Source organism: Mirounga angustirostris, unplaced genomic scaffold (genome assembly GCF_029215605.1).
Source record: "Mirounga angustirostris isolate CCGP_5_RB_7025 unplaced genomic scaffold, mMirAng1.0.hap1 SCAF_5, whole genome shotgun sequence".
NCBI lineage: Eukaryota > Metazoa > Chordata > Mammalia > Carnivora > Phocidae > Mirounga > Mirounga angustirostris.
The window spans coordinates 92,090,859-92,107,692 of NW_026991713.1; the positions used below are offsets into that span (position 1 = coordinate 92,090,859).

Consider the following 16,834-nt stretch of genomic DNA (forward strand, 5'->3'; position numbering starts at 1 on the left):
GAGACACGGAGAAGCAGGAGAGACCAGAGGGCAGTGTGAATATGGTCGACGTGGGAGACGACGACTGTGACTGCTCCGGGACGGAAAGGCAGGGGAGGCAGTGCTCACAGAGAGACTCCAGGTCTCGGCAAGGATGAAGAGGGAATGGCTGACGGGCCTTCGGGTTAGGGAGAGATCATTCCTGAAACAGTGCCACTAATACCATACTTCTACAGGTTTACATCACTTCCTCCTGGTCTTGCTGCATTTGAGATCAATGTCTTTTACTCCCTAAAATGATCTCTTCATTTACATAGCTCCCCACAGTCCTGCAGAGCACCTTCCCATTCATGATCCCACTTACTCTAGGCTGCAGGGCGGCCGTCACCTTAACTCTCTGTGTGAGCAATTTCTTTTTTTTTTTTTTTTTATTTAAAGATTTTATTTATTTATTTGAGAGAGAGAGAATGAGGGAGAACACATGAGAGGGGATAGGGTCAGAGGGCAAAGCAGACTCCCTGCCGAGCAGGGAGCCCGATGCAGGACTCGATCCAGGGACTCCAGGATCATGACCTGAGCCGAAGGCAGTCGCTTAACCAACTGAGCCACCCAGGCGCCCTGTGTGAGCAATTTCTATTAGTGGTTTGATGTGACCTTAGACAAGTAGTAAGCTCTCTAGTCATGTGTAGCATGAACCGTGGAGTAATGCCAGGATGGCATCTAAAGGCTTACAATATTAAAATCTAGTTTGTCGGGGAGCCTGGGTGGCTCAGTCGGTTAAGCGTCCAACTCTTGATTTCAGCTTAGGTCATGATCTCAGGGTCGTGCAACTGAGCCCCACGTTGGGCTCTGTGCTCAGCGGGGAGTCTGCTTCTCTCCCTCTGCCCCTAACCCTTGCTTGCGCTTGTGCTCTCAAAAATAAACAAATAAATCTTTAAAATATAGTTTGTCAACATGGGCAGAAAAAAGCTAACTGTTGCTTCAAGCTCTAAGAACACATCCTAGATAAATCCTTTGGGAATCCTTGAGACCTGAAAGAATTAGTGATATTTTAAAAATATGGATCTGCAAGTGTCCTCCCTACTAACAACAGAGATAGCAAATAAGTCTCCACTTCAGAACATCCAGATAAGTATGACAATAAGCAGATTGTTAATAAGGACAAGAATTTTGGGTACTGAAATTGTCATTGGTCAAAAAAATTTGATAAATTTTAGGTATAGACAGAGTTTTGAGGAATAGTCTCCTGGCTCACTCTGTACTAGCCAGGAGATCTTTATCTTACAAGTTCCTTTCTAGAACGGTCTTCCTGGTCCACCCTACCTATAATTTGCAAACCACTGACATTTTAAATCCCTTTTCTTGCCTTAGATTTCCATTCTTAGCACTTATCTTACATTTTTTTGGTTTTTTTTTTACTCTTTTACCTTTATTGTCTGTTTCCCCAGACACGTAAGGTTCTATGAGGAATTCTACTTTGTTCAGTGATATATCCTCAACACCTAAAACAGAGCCTGGCACAGAGCTGAATGAGTTCATAAGTGAAGCAGACATGTAAAGGCACATGCATACAAAGTTCTGAAAGGCATGTTCTTATCTCAGTGAGTCAAAATTCTGCACCCAGGAAGATAGAGCCCTAATAAGACTCATACATTATGGGGGGCGGGGGGGAATAGAGGTATTCCAAGTTGGGAAAAAAACGTATGCTCAAGATAGACATATATAAAGTACAGAAAATAGAACGAAGCAGGCTAAAAACAAATACCACCAATCATCTCATCATTAACGGGCAACCACAACTAACTGTCATGTTTCCTTTGAATCTTTTTTTAAAAAGATATTTAACATAGTTGAAATCATACTGACTGTATAATGCTGTGTTCTGATTTTTCACTTAATGTGAAAAGCTTAAGTGTTTTCATAGTATCACCTGGTTTTCATTGACAGGACTTAGATCGAGTGAAATTTATCATAAAAATTTGCCCTTCTGAATCTCAAAGTTGGGTTACAGACACATTTTAGGAATGTAAGCTGAAAGATGACACAGATGTTCAAAGCGTAGCTCAAAATGTAATGCAGCCCTGGGCATGCATATAGACTACATTCCCAGCCTACTTTGGAGTTAGCTGCGGCCATGGGATTGAGTTCCAGCCACAGTGATGTGTGACACAGGTTTGGTCCACAGAATCTCCCATCTGTGCTATTCCATTCTCGTTCCTCTTCTGCCAACTGGGTGCTATCAGGATGTAGTCTTTGGTTGGGTATGGCAGAGCCGCATGATGGGAGGAGCCTAAATCCCTGAACTCAAGGGAGGAGAGTCACCTGCTACCATCCAGAAACATCCACCCTGAACATGAGCAAGAACTAAACTTCTGTCGCATTTGAGACATTACACATTTCTTCATCTATTTATAGCTGCAGTCTAGCCTACCCTACCTAATATAACTCTCAAACCTTTATTTTCCCTAATAGAATAAAGGCACTATGATAAAGATAGTAAAATAATTGAAGAATATATTAAGTTTTTCATTTAACAAACATTTATTAAATGTCTACTATGTGCCAGGCATTGTTCCAAGCCCTGCAGCAACATTCAGGTTTGCTAAAATTGTTTTTCTTCACCGAAAGAGACACAGGACAGGGAAAAGTTTTCCCAGCCCTACTTCCAGTTCTATAGCCCATGTGCCCTTAATGCACTTACCCTCTAGCTTACAGATGGCAATTACGCTTGGATTCCAGAGGCAGCTAAAGGGGCCTCCACACTACCTACTCTGGCAGACTGGAAATGACCTATGGGCGGGAGAGGGAAGGGGCTCTAGTAGCTGGCTCATGCAGCTGGTACTAGAAAAGCTGGCAGCCCCAGCTGTCTAGGGGCATGTCGAGGGCAAGCAAACTAGGGTGGGGAAGAGGGCTGCTGTTCACACATGCTCATATGTCAGTATCCAGAATTAGCAGGGAGTTAAATCTTGGAGCAGTCAAATAACTGGGTTGTGCTCCTGCCTCGCCAAAAAATACAAGCCTACATTTCCAAAGGCAATTAATAAACTAGATTGGGCCCGCTTCCAGGATTTCAGCCTTTTGGCAGGACAGTGCTGGTGTAAAGGAAGTGTGGGGCCAAGCCCAAGGAAGTACTGTACGGTCTACCTTACAGCCAGACAAACCAGAATAAGCCCAATCCCCCATCTGCATTTCCTGCCTTCCAAGGGACCAGTTGTATTTCTTACCAAAAAGAAAGTTGCCCAAAGGACAAGAATGGGGGAGAACTATAATTATATTGTAAGGTCTCAACTTGAAATTTACAACAGAGTAACTTGTAAAATAGAAAGGGAACACAAAACTTTCTTTCAAATACCCTCACATGTAAGCAAAAAGAAGGCCAACATCTCAATGATCTTGTCAAAATTTGTGTTTGTTTGTTTTTTTAAGATTTTTAAATTAATTTATTTGACAGAGAGAGACACAGTGAGAGAGGAGCACAGGCAGGGGGAGTGGAGGGGGGAGAGGCAGGCTCCCCGTGGAGCAGGGAGCCCGATGTGGGGCTCGATCCCAGGACCCTGGGATCATGACCTGAGCCGAAGGCAGACGCTTAACGACTGAGCCACCCAGGCGCCCCTCAAAATTTGTGTTTTAAGTTTTAAGTAAACACTCCCAACCCATTTCATAATTTGAGGTCAAGCAAACAGAAAACAGTGTGAGGGCATGTTTAAAAGCAGCAACAGGAATCTAACAAGGCTGAACTTTAAAGGAGATTCAGTTCAAGGTGGTAAAGGGTAACAGCCTCACAAGGCCAGTGATCCACATGAACCAGGCTTTTAATTGAAGGAGCTACAATGAAGGCTAATGCCACCTCAGACACTGATTCTCTGTGCAACACTGTAAGCGATTCATTTAACCTTGACCAATCTCTTCCCCAGCCCCGTGGGAGGAAGCATGGTACAGGAAGTCAGGCCAAATACTTGGAAAATGGCTCCACCTAGGTCTTAAAGATTCCAGTACTGTCAACAGAAAGAAATCCCTGCCCAGCTCTGTGTGCCGGCCCATGCCTGGTAGCTCACTCCTTCAAACATCAGTTGAGTGTCTACTGCATGAAAAAGGAATAACTAAAATAAAAATGAAAGGGGCGCCTGGGTGGCTCAGTTGTTAAGCATCTGCCTTTGGTTCGGGTCATGGTCCCAGGGTCCTGGGATTGAGGTCCACATTGGGCTCCCTGCTCAGTGGGAAGCCTGCTTCTCCCTCTCCCACTCCCCCTGCTTGTGTTCCCTCTCTCGCTGTGTCTCTATCAAATAAATAAAAAATCTTTAAAAAAATAAAATAAAAATGAAAGATTCCAAAGAAGTAGAATATAAGTAGTATGGTCATGTAGGAAAGAGGGCTGGCGATCTTCTATCATATCTTATCATTTTACCTAGAATAAAAATCTTGGGCAAATCCCAAAGAAACTCAAGGACCTTGTTTTCTTTATTTGTGCAATGAAAGGGCTGCATCAGAAAAAATTTAGGGTCTCTTTGTTTTTTGTTTGTTTTTTAATTTTATTATGTTATGTTAGTCATCATACAATACATCATTGGTTTTTGATGTGGTGATCCACGATCCATTGTTTTCATATAACACCCAGTGCTCCATGCAGTACGTGCCCTCCTTAATACCCATCACCGGGCTAACCAACCCCCCCTCCCCCCTCCCCTCTAAAACCCTGTTTGTTTCTCAGAGTCCATAGTCTCTCATGGTTCATCGCTCCCTCCAATTCCCTAGGGTCTCTTTGTAATCCCATGTAATCATGTGGCTTTCTCAGAACTAAAATTCTTTCTTACACCTGTTCATCTAAACTTCCATTCAATGCTTTATATTGGTTTATCCTAGAATAGCATGCTTATCAACACATCCAAGAATGAAAAACACAGATTACCAGAATCATACCATGAATTTAGTCTCAAGGCCTTTGAGCCAGCACACAATAACCATAATGAAATAAACCTAGTGGTTTTATCTTAGTTCACAAACTATTCCAAACTAGGAACATACTTACCCATTGACAGCAACTACAGTGAGGCAGAAACATGATCCAGGTCAGTGACAAGAGCTACTCCAAATGTCTCAACTATGTCTTCCTGAGACTGTGTATTTGCCACCTGCCCTTCTCTCCCAAATCTCCTGCCCCTGGGGAAGGCACCCTCATTAGGAGGATTTATGTTCCTTTCACTTTTCAGTTAACCCAAATTTCAATGGTTGATGTGACCTAAAACTAAAAGTGTCTGCCTGCCAACTTGAACCTTAACTAGAAATGAGTTATCACAGAAAAATCACCGAAATGACAAGAGTGATGTGTCTGCAGCCTAGAAGCCAAGGACTCATCATTCACTGCCATCCAGTTTCATGGTTCTCATGATTCATGTTCCCAGGCACTGGTTTGTTACTCACAAAGTAGAATAAACAATTAACCACAAAAAATTACACATATTACATATCCTTAGCATGGAAGAAATCATGCAGGGCTTGAGAGAAATCAAGAGTGGGCTAAAAAATTGTGTCTTGCCTCTCCTTAGTTCTTTATCATACTTGGGTTGTTTAGAGTACAGCTTAAAACAAGCCAATATTCAGGCTGCTACTGGTATCAAGAAACTACATATAGGCCAACTCATGGCATTAGGGTTATTGGGTTTTTCTCTTTAGTCATTAATTATATTAAAAACAACCGACAAGAGGGCGCCTGGGTGGCTCAGTTGGTTAAGCGACTGCCTTCGGCTCAGGTCATGATCCTGGAGTCCCGGGATCGAGTCCCGCATCGGGCTCCCGGCTCGGTGGGGAGCCTGCTTCTCCCTCTGACCCTCCCCCCTCTCATGTGCTCTCTCTCTCTCTCTCTCATTCTGTCTCAAATAAATAAATAAAATCTTTAAAAACAAAAACAAAACCCGACAAGAGCCAACACTGTAGTGTTTACCATATGGCACACAAAGTCCTAAGTACTTCCCAGAGAGTAACTCATTCAACCCTCACCAAAACCTTTCTGAGGTGGATACTATTCGTACTCTATTTAACAGAAGAAGAAATTGAGGCTCAGAAGGACTGAGTTACTTGTTCAAGGTCACACAGCTAGTTAGAGGCAGTGCCAGGATTTGAATCCAGGCAATGAGGTTCTGGAGTTTGCACGTAGAACCACTATGCAGAAGCACCCACAAATATAAGGTACATGCTATCCCCCCTTAGCTGAGCCCTCCGTGACTCCCAGTGCTCTCAGTGAATGACCTCCCCTCTTCTTCAGAGGGAATACACAGGCTCCTCGGTTTGGCTGGTCTATGCCGGTTACCCTCTTTTTATAAACTTGTCCAAATTCTCCCTGTTCTCTCAAAACAAATGCCCTAGGGTTCTAAATCCCACCTCTCTTGCTGCCTCAGGGACCCTGCTCCAAGACCCTTTCTATCCTTCATCTTCAATCTCTTCTTTTCTGTCTCTTCGCCATCAACCTGTGAACACGTTCAAGTATACCACCTGTAAAACAAAACAAAACACCAAACCCTCCTTTGATCTTCATCCACTTTTAATTCCATAACTTTGGCCACTACCTCACTCCATGACCCTGGATAACTTGCTTACCCTCTCTACTAGGCTTCAATTTCTGCATCTAAATAATGAGGGCACTGGACCAGAAGATCTCTAAGGTCCTGTGAACTCTAATGTTCTATGGTTCTTAATGCAGAGTAGAGTTTTTTGAATAAGTTTAGTTTCTTCACTGTTACCTAAAGCCTCAAAGTTAATTTTCTTCTAAGACTGCCAAGGTGTTCCTGTAGCCAGCAATGCTCCCCCTCCTTCATTCATTTCCCAAACTTTGATTTCCCTTTAAGAGCTGGCTTCAACCTCACCTTCCCCAGGATATCCTGATCTTTAACTCATAGCACCTCAGTTAGGGACCACAATGGAGCACTCTCCATCAATAGTGCCTTATCTTTCATGTTACTGTGCTGCATATCTCTGTTCCCTCACTTAAGACTAAGCTCTCAGCGAGCAGGCACTTTGTCGCATTTCTCTGTAACCCCTAAAAACCTTCACACTGAGAAGGTCTGCAACAGTTGCTCAGTGATGCTGGTCGGCTGACTGAGGGGTCCCCCAGGAGCCACCAAGGAAACTGGTGATCAGTGTGCATTAATTACAAGGCTCTCTGGGAGAGAGCCTCTATCTCCTACTCCTCTCTCAGACACATGAATTTGTAAAACACAGACTTTTTATTCAAGAGCATCATCCAAATTTAGGAACAGGAAAGCTTAGCTAACTCCCTGATCTTCTTTTATCTGAATCAGAACAGTTATAGCCATGTTTCCCTTTGATCCAAACTTAAAGTGACTGCAGGCCTGTAATTTTATGAGTCTCTAGTTGATCCAGGTTCTACACTTCCACTAATACATATTCTCCAAGGTTATTAAGTTCCTTACTTTTCAACACATACAGCATTATGTTACTTCCTCACACTTGCAACCAAATTTCCAGGAAACATCTGGAATAATATTAGAGAGTTGGTGTTATATCAAAACTACATCCTCTGCTTTATTCATTTGGAAGTGACTAATTTCAACCCTGAGGTTAGAAGTGAGCACAGATGGATGTGTATGTTTTAGGAGTTTGCTAGCACTTACCAACAGAGATGCCAAGTCACTAATGAAAACCCTAGAACAGTGCTCACCTCCTTCACCTTCAGAGAACTATCAAGGTACCGCATACTGTGGGTACTGTCCTTTCTCTGTTCTGTAACAACCCCAGGTAGCACTCAAAGTGAATCCCAAAGTTCCTCAAACAATTTTAAACTCAGTTTGTTTAAAATAAATGCTCCAAAACACTGGCTCTCAACCCTAGTCACATGTTAGAATCATCTAGAGCACTTCCATAAATACCAATGCCTAGCTTCCTCCCTTCTCCACTCACCACCCTTCAAAGATTTGTATCTAACTAATGTAGAGTGACACCTATACATCAGTTACTTCTTTTTTTTTTTTTTAAAGATTTTATTTATTTATTTGAGAGAGAGAATGAGAGAGAGAGCACATGAAAGGGGGGAGGGTCAGAGCGAGAAGCAGGCTCCCTGCCAAGCAGGGAGCCCAATGTGGGACTCGATCCCGGGACTCCAGGATCATGACCTGAGCCGAAGGCAGTCGCTTAACCAACTGAGCCACCCAGGTGCCCCTACATCAGTTACTTCTTAAAAGCACTTCAGCTATACTGATAAATGAAGGTATTATTATTTTAGGTATGACAACAGCATTATGGCTGTGTTTTGGAAAAGGCTCTCTTAGTGGAAAAACTGATGAAATTCAAATAAGGTCTCCGCTTAGTTACTTATGTGGTACTGATATTAATTTCCTAATTCTGATCATTGTACTAAGGTTCTGTAAAATGCTCACTTTAGAGGAAGCTATGTGAGGGGTATAGAGGAACTCTCTAAATTATTTTTGTGACTTTTCTCTAAGTCTAAAAGAGTCCTTTACTTTTAATGATATAGACTTAGGGGCGTCTGGGTGGCTCAGTCGGTTAAGCTTAAGCTTCCAACTCTTAATTTTGGCTTAGGTCATGATCTCAGGGTCCTGAGATTGAGCCCCGCATGGAGCCTGCTTAAGATTCTCTCCCTCTCCCTCTGCACCCCATGCTGCTTGTACTCTCTCTTAAAAAAAAGATATATACTTAAATGCTTATGAATGAAATTATATGCCTGAGATTTACTGCAAAATAGATCAGTTGGAGAGGTGGCAGGGAGTGAGTCGGGGTATAAACAAAACAGGACCTTACACAAATTGATGCCTGTGGTGAGTAGCTGGGCAATGAGTACATGAAGATTCACAATATTTGCCTACTTCAGTGTGTGTGTGCATAAAATTTTCCATCCTAAATACTGGAGGTAGAAATTCCCAGGTGATTCTAACATATATTCAGGGCCAAGAAATACTGCTTGAGAGTCTTGGAAATGAGGTATAATGAGGAGCTCTATCTAGTACAACAAGCTACAAAATACCCACTCTTTGATGCTGAGCTACTAGTTTAATCTTTCTGTATTACAGTTTCCTAAACTACAAAACAACAGAAATGTACTAAAGACCTTTCAAAAAGAAGACGAGAAGCCTTACGAAATAGATTTACTGTTCTAAAATCTCCTAAGAGTTAACATCATAGTTAATTTCTAGCACAGTAATCAAAAATTGTAAGGTCTTGTGTCTACAAAAGCAATTCCCAAAGAATGTACTAAAAAACACTACTTCTGTAAGATGTTACCTAAGATAAGGGTTCTGGGATCAAATAGGTTTGAAAAACACCAGTTTTGGGGCGACCGGGTGGCTCAGTTGGTTAAGTGACTCCCTTCGGCTCAGGTCATGACCCCGGGGTACTGTGATCTAACCCCGCATAGGGCTCCCTGCTCAGCAGAGAGCCTGTTTCTCCCTCTCCCACTCCCCCTGCTTGTGTTCCCTCTCTATCTCTCTGTCAAATAAATAATAAAATATTAAAAAAAATAAATAATAGATTTTCGATTTCCACACTCCTGAGGGCATCAGATGCTTAGACCAGAAGAAAACAAAGAAAAAGGTTAAATCTTCTGACATGGGATGGTAACTGTCCTTCAGTCTTGAAATTATTTTGGGATACCCAAATCATGTTGAACCAGGCCAGTCTCAACTGAGTTGAAAATCACATTTGCATGAATATATGAAAGGATGGATCTGAGTTGAGTTTGCGGGAAAAAATGTACATTAGAAAATTTTATTTAAAGAATTGGAACTTTGGTCGGAGGAGCAAGATGGTGGAGGAGTAGGAGACCCAAATTTCGTCTGGTCCCAGGAATTCAGCTAGATAGGCATCAAACCATTCTGAACACCTACAAACTCAACAGGAGATCAAAGAAAAGAATAGCAGCAACTCTCTGAACAGAAAAGCGACGACTTTCTGGAAGGTAGGACATGCGGAGAAGTGAATCTGAGGTGATATTCGAGGATAGAAAGCAGGGGAGGGGGCCTCTGTTGGCCACTTCTGGCAAGTGATAGAGCAGCGGGGCACAAAATCGGAACTTTTAGAAGCCTGCTCTGCTGAGGGACATCGCTCCAGTGGCTAAGCAGGGCGTGGAACCCTCGGTGGGGCAGTGTGGCCTCAGGACCCTCGGGGTCACAGAAAGACTGGGGGTGCCTGAGTGCAGCAGAGCTCCCAGGTATGGGAGCGGGGAAGCCGGCTGCAGAGACGGAGCCGAGGAGTGGGCTCTCAGCTCGGGGTCGCCATAAACCGTGATCCGCGGCACAGTTGGGCCACTGCTCCTCCAGCAGGGACCCAACAAGCGGCAGATCTGGGGAGACTCCCCTTCCTCCCCCAGGAGGAGCGGCATGGGAGCACACCGCAGGGGTCTGCTGGGTTTGGCAACTCCACACCGAGTCGGGTGCCAGAGATAGAAATGCTCGGTCACAGGCCGGGTGAGCACGGAGTGCAGCTGGAGACTGGGGAGACGGGAGTGACTGACTGCTTTTCTCTGGGGGTGCACTGAGGAGCGGGGCCCCGAGTTCTTGGCTCCTCCGGGGCGGAGATTGGGAGGCCCCCGTTTTCACTCTCGTCCTCCAAAGCTGTAGGGAAAGCTTGCAGGGAACAAAAGCTCCCGAGAGCAAACCCAAGCAGATTACTTAGCCCGGACCCGGCAAGGGCGGGGCAATTCCACCTCCGGCAAAGACATTTGGGAACCACGGCAACAGGCCCCTCCCGCAGAAGATCAGCCAGAACAGCCAGCCAAGACCAAGTTTACCGATCAATGAGAACGGCAGAACTCCAGCACTAGGGGAATACTGCACATAAAATCCATGGCTTTTTTACCATGATTCTTTAGTCTTTCAAAGTTAATTTTTTTTTTTAAGATTTTATTTATTTATTTGAGAGAGAGAATGAGAGAGAGAGAGAGAGCACATGATGGGGGGAGGGTCAGAGGGAGAAGCAGACTCCCTGCTGAGCAGGGAGCCCGAGGCAGGACTCGATCCTGGGACTCCAGGATCATGACCTGAGCCGAAGGCAGTCGCTTAACCAACTGAGCCACCCAGGCACCCCTCAAAGTTAATTTTTAAATTTTTAAAAAAAATTTTTCTTTTTCCCTTTTTCAACCAACATCTTATCAGTCCCTTTTTTAAAACATCTTTTTTATTTTTCATTTTTAGAGTCATATTCTATCCCTTCATAGTAGTTAACCTTATTTTTGGTGTATATATATATATAAGTTGTTCTCTCTTTAAAATTTTGGGATACAGTTTCTTATAACAAACCAAAACACACCCTAAATCTCTAGTGTATGCCTTTGTTCTAGTCTCCTGCCTGATCACATTCTCTCCCCCCCTTTTTTTTTAAATCCTTTTTTTCCCCAACCAATTTCTTATCAATTCCTTTTATAAAATCTTTTATAATTTTCATCTTTACAATCATATTCCATCCCTTCATCGTATTACCCTTATTTTTGTACATATATAAGCTTTTCTTTCTTTAAAATTTTGGGAGGCACTCTCTTCTAACAGACCAAATACGCCCACAATCTAGTGTGTGGCACTGATCTATGCACCAGCCTGATCATATTTGATCATATTCTGTTTTTTGTTTGTCTGTTTTATCTTTTTCTTTTTTCTTTCTTTCCCTTTCTTTTCCCCTGGTTTCAGGTCTCTTCTGATTTGTTTAGTGTATATTTTTCTGGGGTCGTTTTTACCCTGTTAGCATTTTGTTCTCTCATTCATCTATTCTTCTCTGGACAAAATGACAAGACAGAAAAAATTACCTCAAAAAAAAGAACAAGAGGCAGTACTGACTGCCAGGGATCTAATCAATACAGACATTAGTACGATATTGGAACTAGAGCTCAGAATGATGATTTTAAAGATACTAGCTGGGCTTGAAAAAAAGCATGGAAGATATTAGAGAAACCCTTTCTGGAGAAATAAAAGAACTAAAATCTAACCAATCTGAAATCAAAAAGGCTATTAATGAGGTGCAATAAAAAATGGAGACTCTAACTGCTAGGATAAATGAGGCAAAAGAGAGAATGAGTGATATAGAAGACCAAATGATGAAAAATAAAGAAGCTGAGAAAAAGAGAGATAAACAACTATTGGATCACTAGGGCAGAATTCGAGAGATAAGTGATACCATAAGACGAAACAATGTTAGAATAATTGGGATCTCAGAAGAAGAAAGAGAGAGGAGCAGAAGGTATATTGGAACAACTTATAGCAGAGAGCTTCCCTAATTTGGGGAAGGAAACAGTCATCAAAATCCAGGAGGCACACAGAACCCCCCTCAAAATCAGTAAAAATAGGTCAACACCCCGACATCTAATAGTAAAACTTACCAGTCTCAGAGACAAACAGGAAATCCTGAAAGCAGCTCGGGAGAAGAGATCTGTAACCTACAATGGTAGAAACATTAGATTGGCAACAGATCTAGCCACAGAGACCTGGCAGGCCAGAAAGGACTGGCAGGATATATTCAGAGCACTAAATGAGAAAAATAGGCAGCCAAGAATACTATATCCAGCTAGGCTGTCACTGAAAATAGGAGAGATAAAAAGCTTCCAGGACAAACAAAAACTAAAGGGATTTGCAAACATGAAACCAGCCCTACAAGAAATATTGAAAGGGGTCCTCTAAGCAAAGAGAGAGCCTAAAAGCAACATAGACCAGAAAGGAACACGGACAATACACAGTAACAGTCACCTTACAGGCAATACAATGGCACTAAATTCATATCTTTCAACAGTTACTCTGAATGTAAATGGGCTAAATGCCCCAATCATAAGACACAGGGTATCAGATTGGATAAAAAAAAACAAGACCCATCGATATGCTGTCTGCAAGAGACTCATTTTAGACACAAAGACACCCCCAGATTGAAAGTGAGGGGGTGGAAAACCATTTACCATGCCAATGGACACCAAAAGAAAGCTGGGGTGGCAATCCTTATATCAGACAAATTAGATTTTAAACCAAAGACTATAATAAGAGATGAGGAAGGACACAATATCATACTTAAAGGGTTTATCCGACAAGAAGATCTAACAATTGTAAATATCTATGCCCCTAACATGGGAGCAGCCAATTATATAAGCCAATTAATAACAAAAGCAAAGAAACACATTGATAACAGTACAATAATAGTAGGGGACTTTAACACCCCCCTCACTGAAATGGACAGATCATCTAAGCAAAAGATCAACAAGGAAATAAAGACTTTAAATGACACACTGGACCAAATGGACTTCACAGATATATTCAGAACATTCCATCCCAAAGCAACAGAATACACATTCTTCTCTAGTGCCCATGGAACATTCTCCAGAATAGATCACATCCTAGGTCACAAATCAGGTCTCAACTGGTACCAAAAGATTGGGATCATTCCCTGCATATTTTCAGACCACAATGCTTTGAAACTAGAACTCATCACAAGAGGAAAGTCGGAAAGAACTCAAATACATGGAGGCTAAAGAGCATCCTACTAAAGAATGAATGGGTCAACCAGGAAATTAAAGAAGAATTAAAAAAATTCATGGAAACAAATGAAAACACAACTGTTCAAAATCTTTGGGATGCAGAAAAGGCAGTCCTAAGAGAAAGTATATAGCAATACAAGCCTTTCTCAAGAAACAAGAAAGGTCTCCAAATCACAACCTAACCCTACACCTAAAGGAGCTGGAGAAAGAAGAGCAAATAAAGCCTAAACCCAGCAGGAGAAGAGAAATAATAAAAATCAATGAAATAGAAACCAAAAGAACAGTAGAACAGATCAACGAAACTAGGAGCTGGTTCTTTGAAAGAATTAACAAGATTGATAAACCCCTGGCCAGACTTATCAAAAGAGAAAAGACAAATCAACAAACTCATGAATGAAAGAGGAGAGATCACAACCAACACCAAAGAAATACAATTATAAGAACATATTATGAGCAACTATATGCCAGCAAATTAGATACTCTGGAAGAAATGGATGCATTCCGAGAGATGTATTAACTACCAAAACTGAACCAGGAAGAAATAGAAAACCTGAACAGACCTATAACCACTAAGGAAATTGAAGCAGTCATCAAAAATCTCCCAACAAACAAAAACCCAGGGCCGGATGGCTTCCCAGGGGAATTCTACCAAACATTTAAAGAAAAATTAACACCTATTCTTCTGAAACTGTTCCAAAAAATAGAAATGGAAGGAAAACTTCCAAACTTGTTTTATGACCACCATTACCTTGATCCCAAAACCAGGCAAAGACCCCATCAAAAAGGAGAATTACAGACCAATATCCTTGATGAACATAGAGGCAAAAATTCTCACCAGAATACTAGCCAATAGGATCCAATAGTACATTAAAAGGATTATTCACCACGACCAAGTGGGATTTATCCCTGGGCTGCAAGGTTGGTTCAACATCCGCAAATCAATCAATGTGATACAATACATTAATAAAAGAGAGAACAAGAACCATATGATCCTCTCAATAGATGCAGAAAAAGCATTTGACAAAGTACAGCATCCTTTCTTGATCAAAACTCTTCAGAGTATAGGGATAGAGGGTACATACCTCAATATTGTAAAAGCCATCCATGAAAAACCCACAGCGAATATCATTCTCAATGGGGAAAACCAGAGAACTTTCCCCCTAAGGTCAGGAACATGGCAGGGATGTCCACTACCACCACGGCTATTCAACATAGTATTAGAAGTCCTAGCCACAGCAATCAGACAACAAAAAAATAAAAGGCATCCGAATCGGCAAAGAAGTCGTCAAACTCTCACTCTTTGCAGACGATATGATACTTTATGTGGGAAACCCAAAGACTCCACCCCAAAACTGCTAGAACTCATACAGGAATGCAGTAAAGTGGCAGGATATAAAATCAATGCACAGAAATCAGTGGCATTCCTATACACCAACAACAAGACAGAAGAAAGAGAAATTAAGGAGTCGATCCCATTTACAACTGCACCCAAAACCATAAGATACCTAGGAATAAATCTAACCAAAGAGGCAAAGAATCTGTACTCAGAAAATTATAGAATACTCATGAATGAAACTGAGGAAGACACAAAGAAATGGAAAAACGTTCCATGCTCATGGATTGGAAGAACAAATATTGTGAAGATGTCAATGCTACCTAGAACAATCTACATATTTAATACAATCCCTGTCAAAATACCATCAACTTTTTCCAAAGAAATGGAACAAATAATCCTAAAATTTGTATGGAACCAGATAAGACCCTGAATAGCCAGAGGAATGCTGAAAAAGAAAAGCAAAGCTGGTGGCATCACAATTCCGGACTTCAAGCTCTATTACAAAGCTGTCATCATGAAGACAGTATGGTGCTGGCACAAAAACAGACACATAGATCAATGAAACAGAATAAAGAGCCCAGAAATGGACCCTCAACTCTATGGTCAACTAATCTTCAACAAAGCAGGAAAGAATGTCCAATGGCAAAAAGACTGTCTCTTCAACAAATGGTGTTGGGAAAATTGGACAGCCACAGGCAGAAGAATGAAACTGGACCATTTCCTTACACCACACACAAAAATAGATTCAAAATGGTTGAAAGACCTAAATGTGAGACAGGAGTCCATCAAAATCCTAAAGGAGAACACACGCAGCAACCTCGTCGACCTCAGCCGCAGCAACTTCTTCCTAGAAACATCCCCAAAGGCAAGGGAAGCAAGGGCAAAATTTAACTACTGGGACTTCATCAAGATAAAAAGCTTTTGCACAGCAAAAGAAAACAGTCAACAAAACCAAAAGACAACCGACAGAATGGGAGAAGATATTTGCAAATGATGTATCAGGATAAAGGGCTAGTATCCAAAATCGATAAAGAACTTATCAAACTCAACACCCAAAGAACAAATGATCCAATCAAGAAATGGGCAGAAGACACGAACAGACATTTTTCCAAAGACATCCAAATGGCCAATAGACACATGAAAAAGTGCTCAACATTGCTCGACATCAGGGAAATCCAAATCAAAACCTGAATGAGATACCACTGCACATCAGTCAGAATGGCTAAAATTAACAAGTCAGGAAAATGACAGATGTTGGCGGGGATGCAGAGAAAGGGGAACCCTCCTACACTGTTGGTGGGAATGCAAGCTGGTGCAGGCACTCTGGAAAACAGTGTGGAGGTTCCTCAAAAAGTTGAAAATAGAGCTACCCTATGACCCAGCAATTGCACTACTGGGTATTTACCCCAAAGATACAAATGTAGTGATCCGAAGGGGTACGTGCACCCCGATGTTTAAAGCAGCAATGTCCACAATAGCCAAACTATGGAAAGAGCCAAGATGTCCATCGAGAGATGAATGGATAAAGAAGATGTGGTGTGTGTGTGTGTGTGTATACACACACACACACACACACACTGGCATATTATGCAGCCATCAAAAGGAATGAAATCTTGCCATTTGCCATGACGCGGATGGAACTGGAGGGTATTATGCTGAGCGAAATAAGTCAATCAGAGAAAGACATGTATCATATGATCTCACTGATATGAGGAATTCTTAATCTCAGGAAACAAACTGAGGGTTCCTGGAGTGGTGGGGGGCAGGGGAATGGGGTGGCTGGGTGACAGACATTGGGGAGGGTATGTGCTATGGTGAGCTGTGTGAATTGTGTAAGACTGTTGAATCACAGACCTGTACCTCTGAAACAAATACATTATATGTTAAAAAAAAAAAAAGAAGAAGATAGCAGGAAGGGAAAAATGAAGGGGGGAGGATTCGGATGGGGAGATGAGCCATGAGAGATTATGGACTCTAAGAAACAAACTGAGGGTGGTAGAGGGAAGGGGGGTGGGAGGATGGGTTAGCTGGTGATGGGTACTAAAGAG

General features: G+C 42.1%; 1 protein-coding gene across 4 annotated transcripts in view; it reads right to left on the reverse strand.

Moving 5' to 3' along the window:
• The window catches only part of BORCS5 (BLOC-1 related complex subunit 5), a 103,535-nt gene that overhangs the window by 15,142 nt on the left and 71,559 nt on the right, over positions 1–16,834 (reverse strand). For 2 of the 4 annotated variants that reach the window (XM_064591555.1, XM_064591554.1), the window contains exon 4: positions 12,311–12,367. The exons of the other annotated variants lie outside the window; for them this stretch is intronic. In XM_064591555.1, the coding sequence (XP_064447625.1) occupies positions 12,311–12,367 (57 nt within the window). The remainder of the gene's footprint in view (positions 1–12,310; positions 12,368–16,834) is intronic. 4 annotated transcript variants of the gene reach the window in all.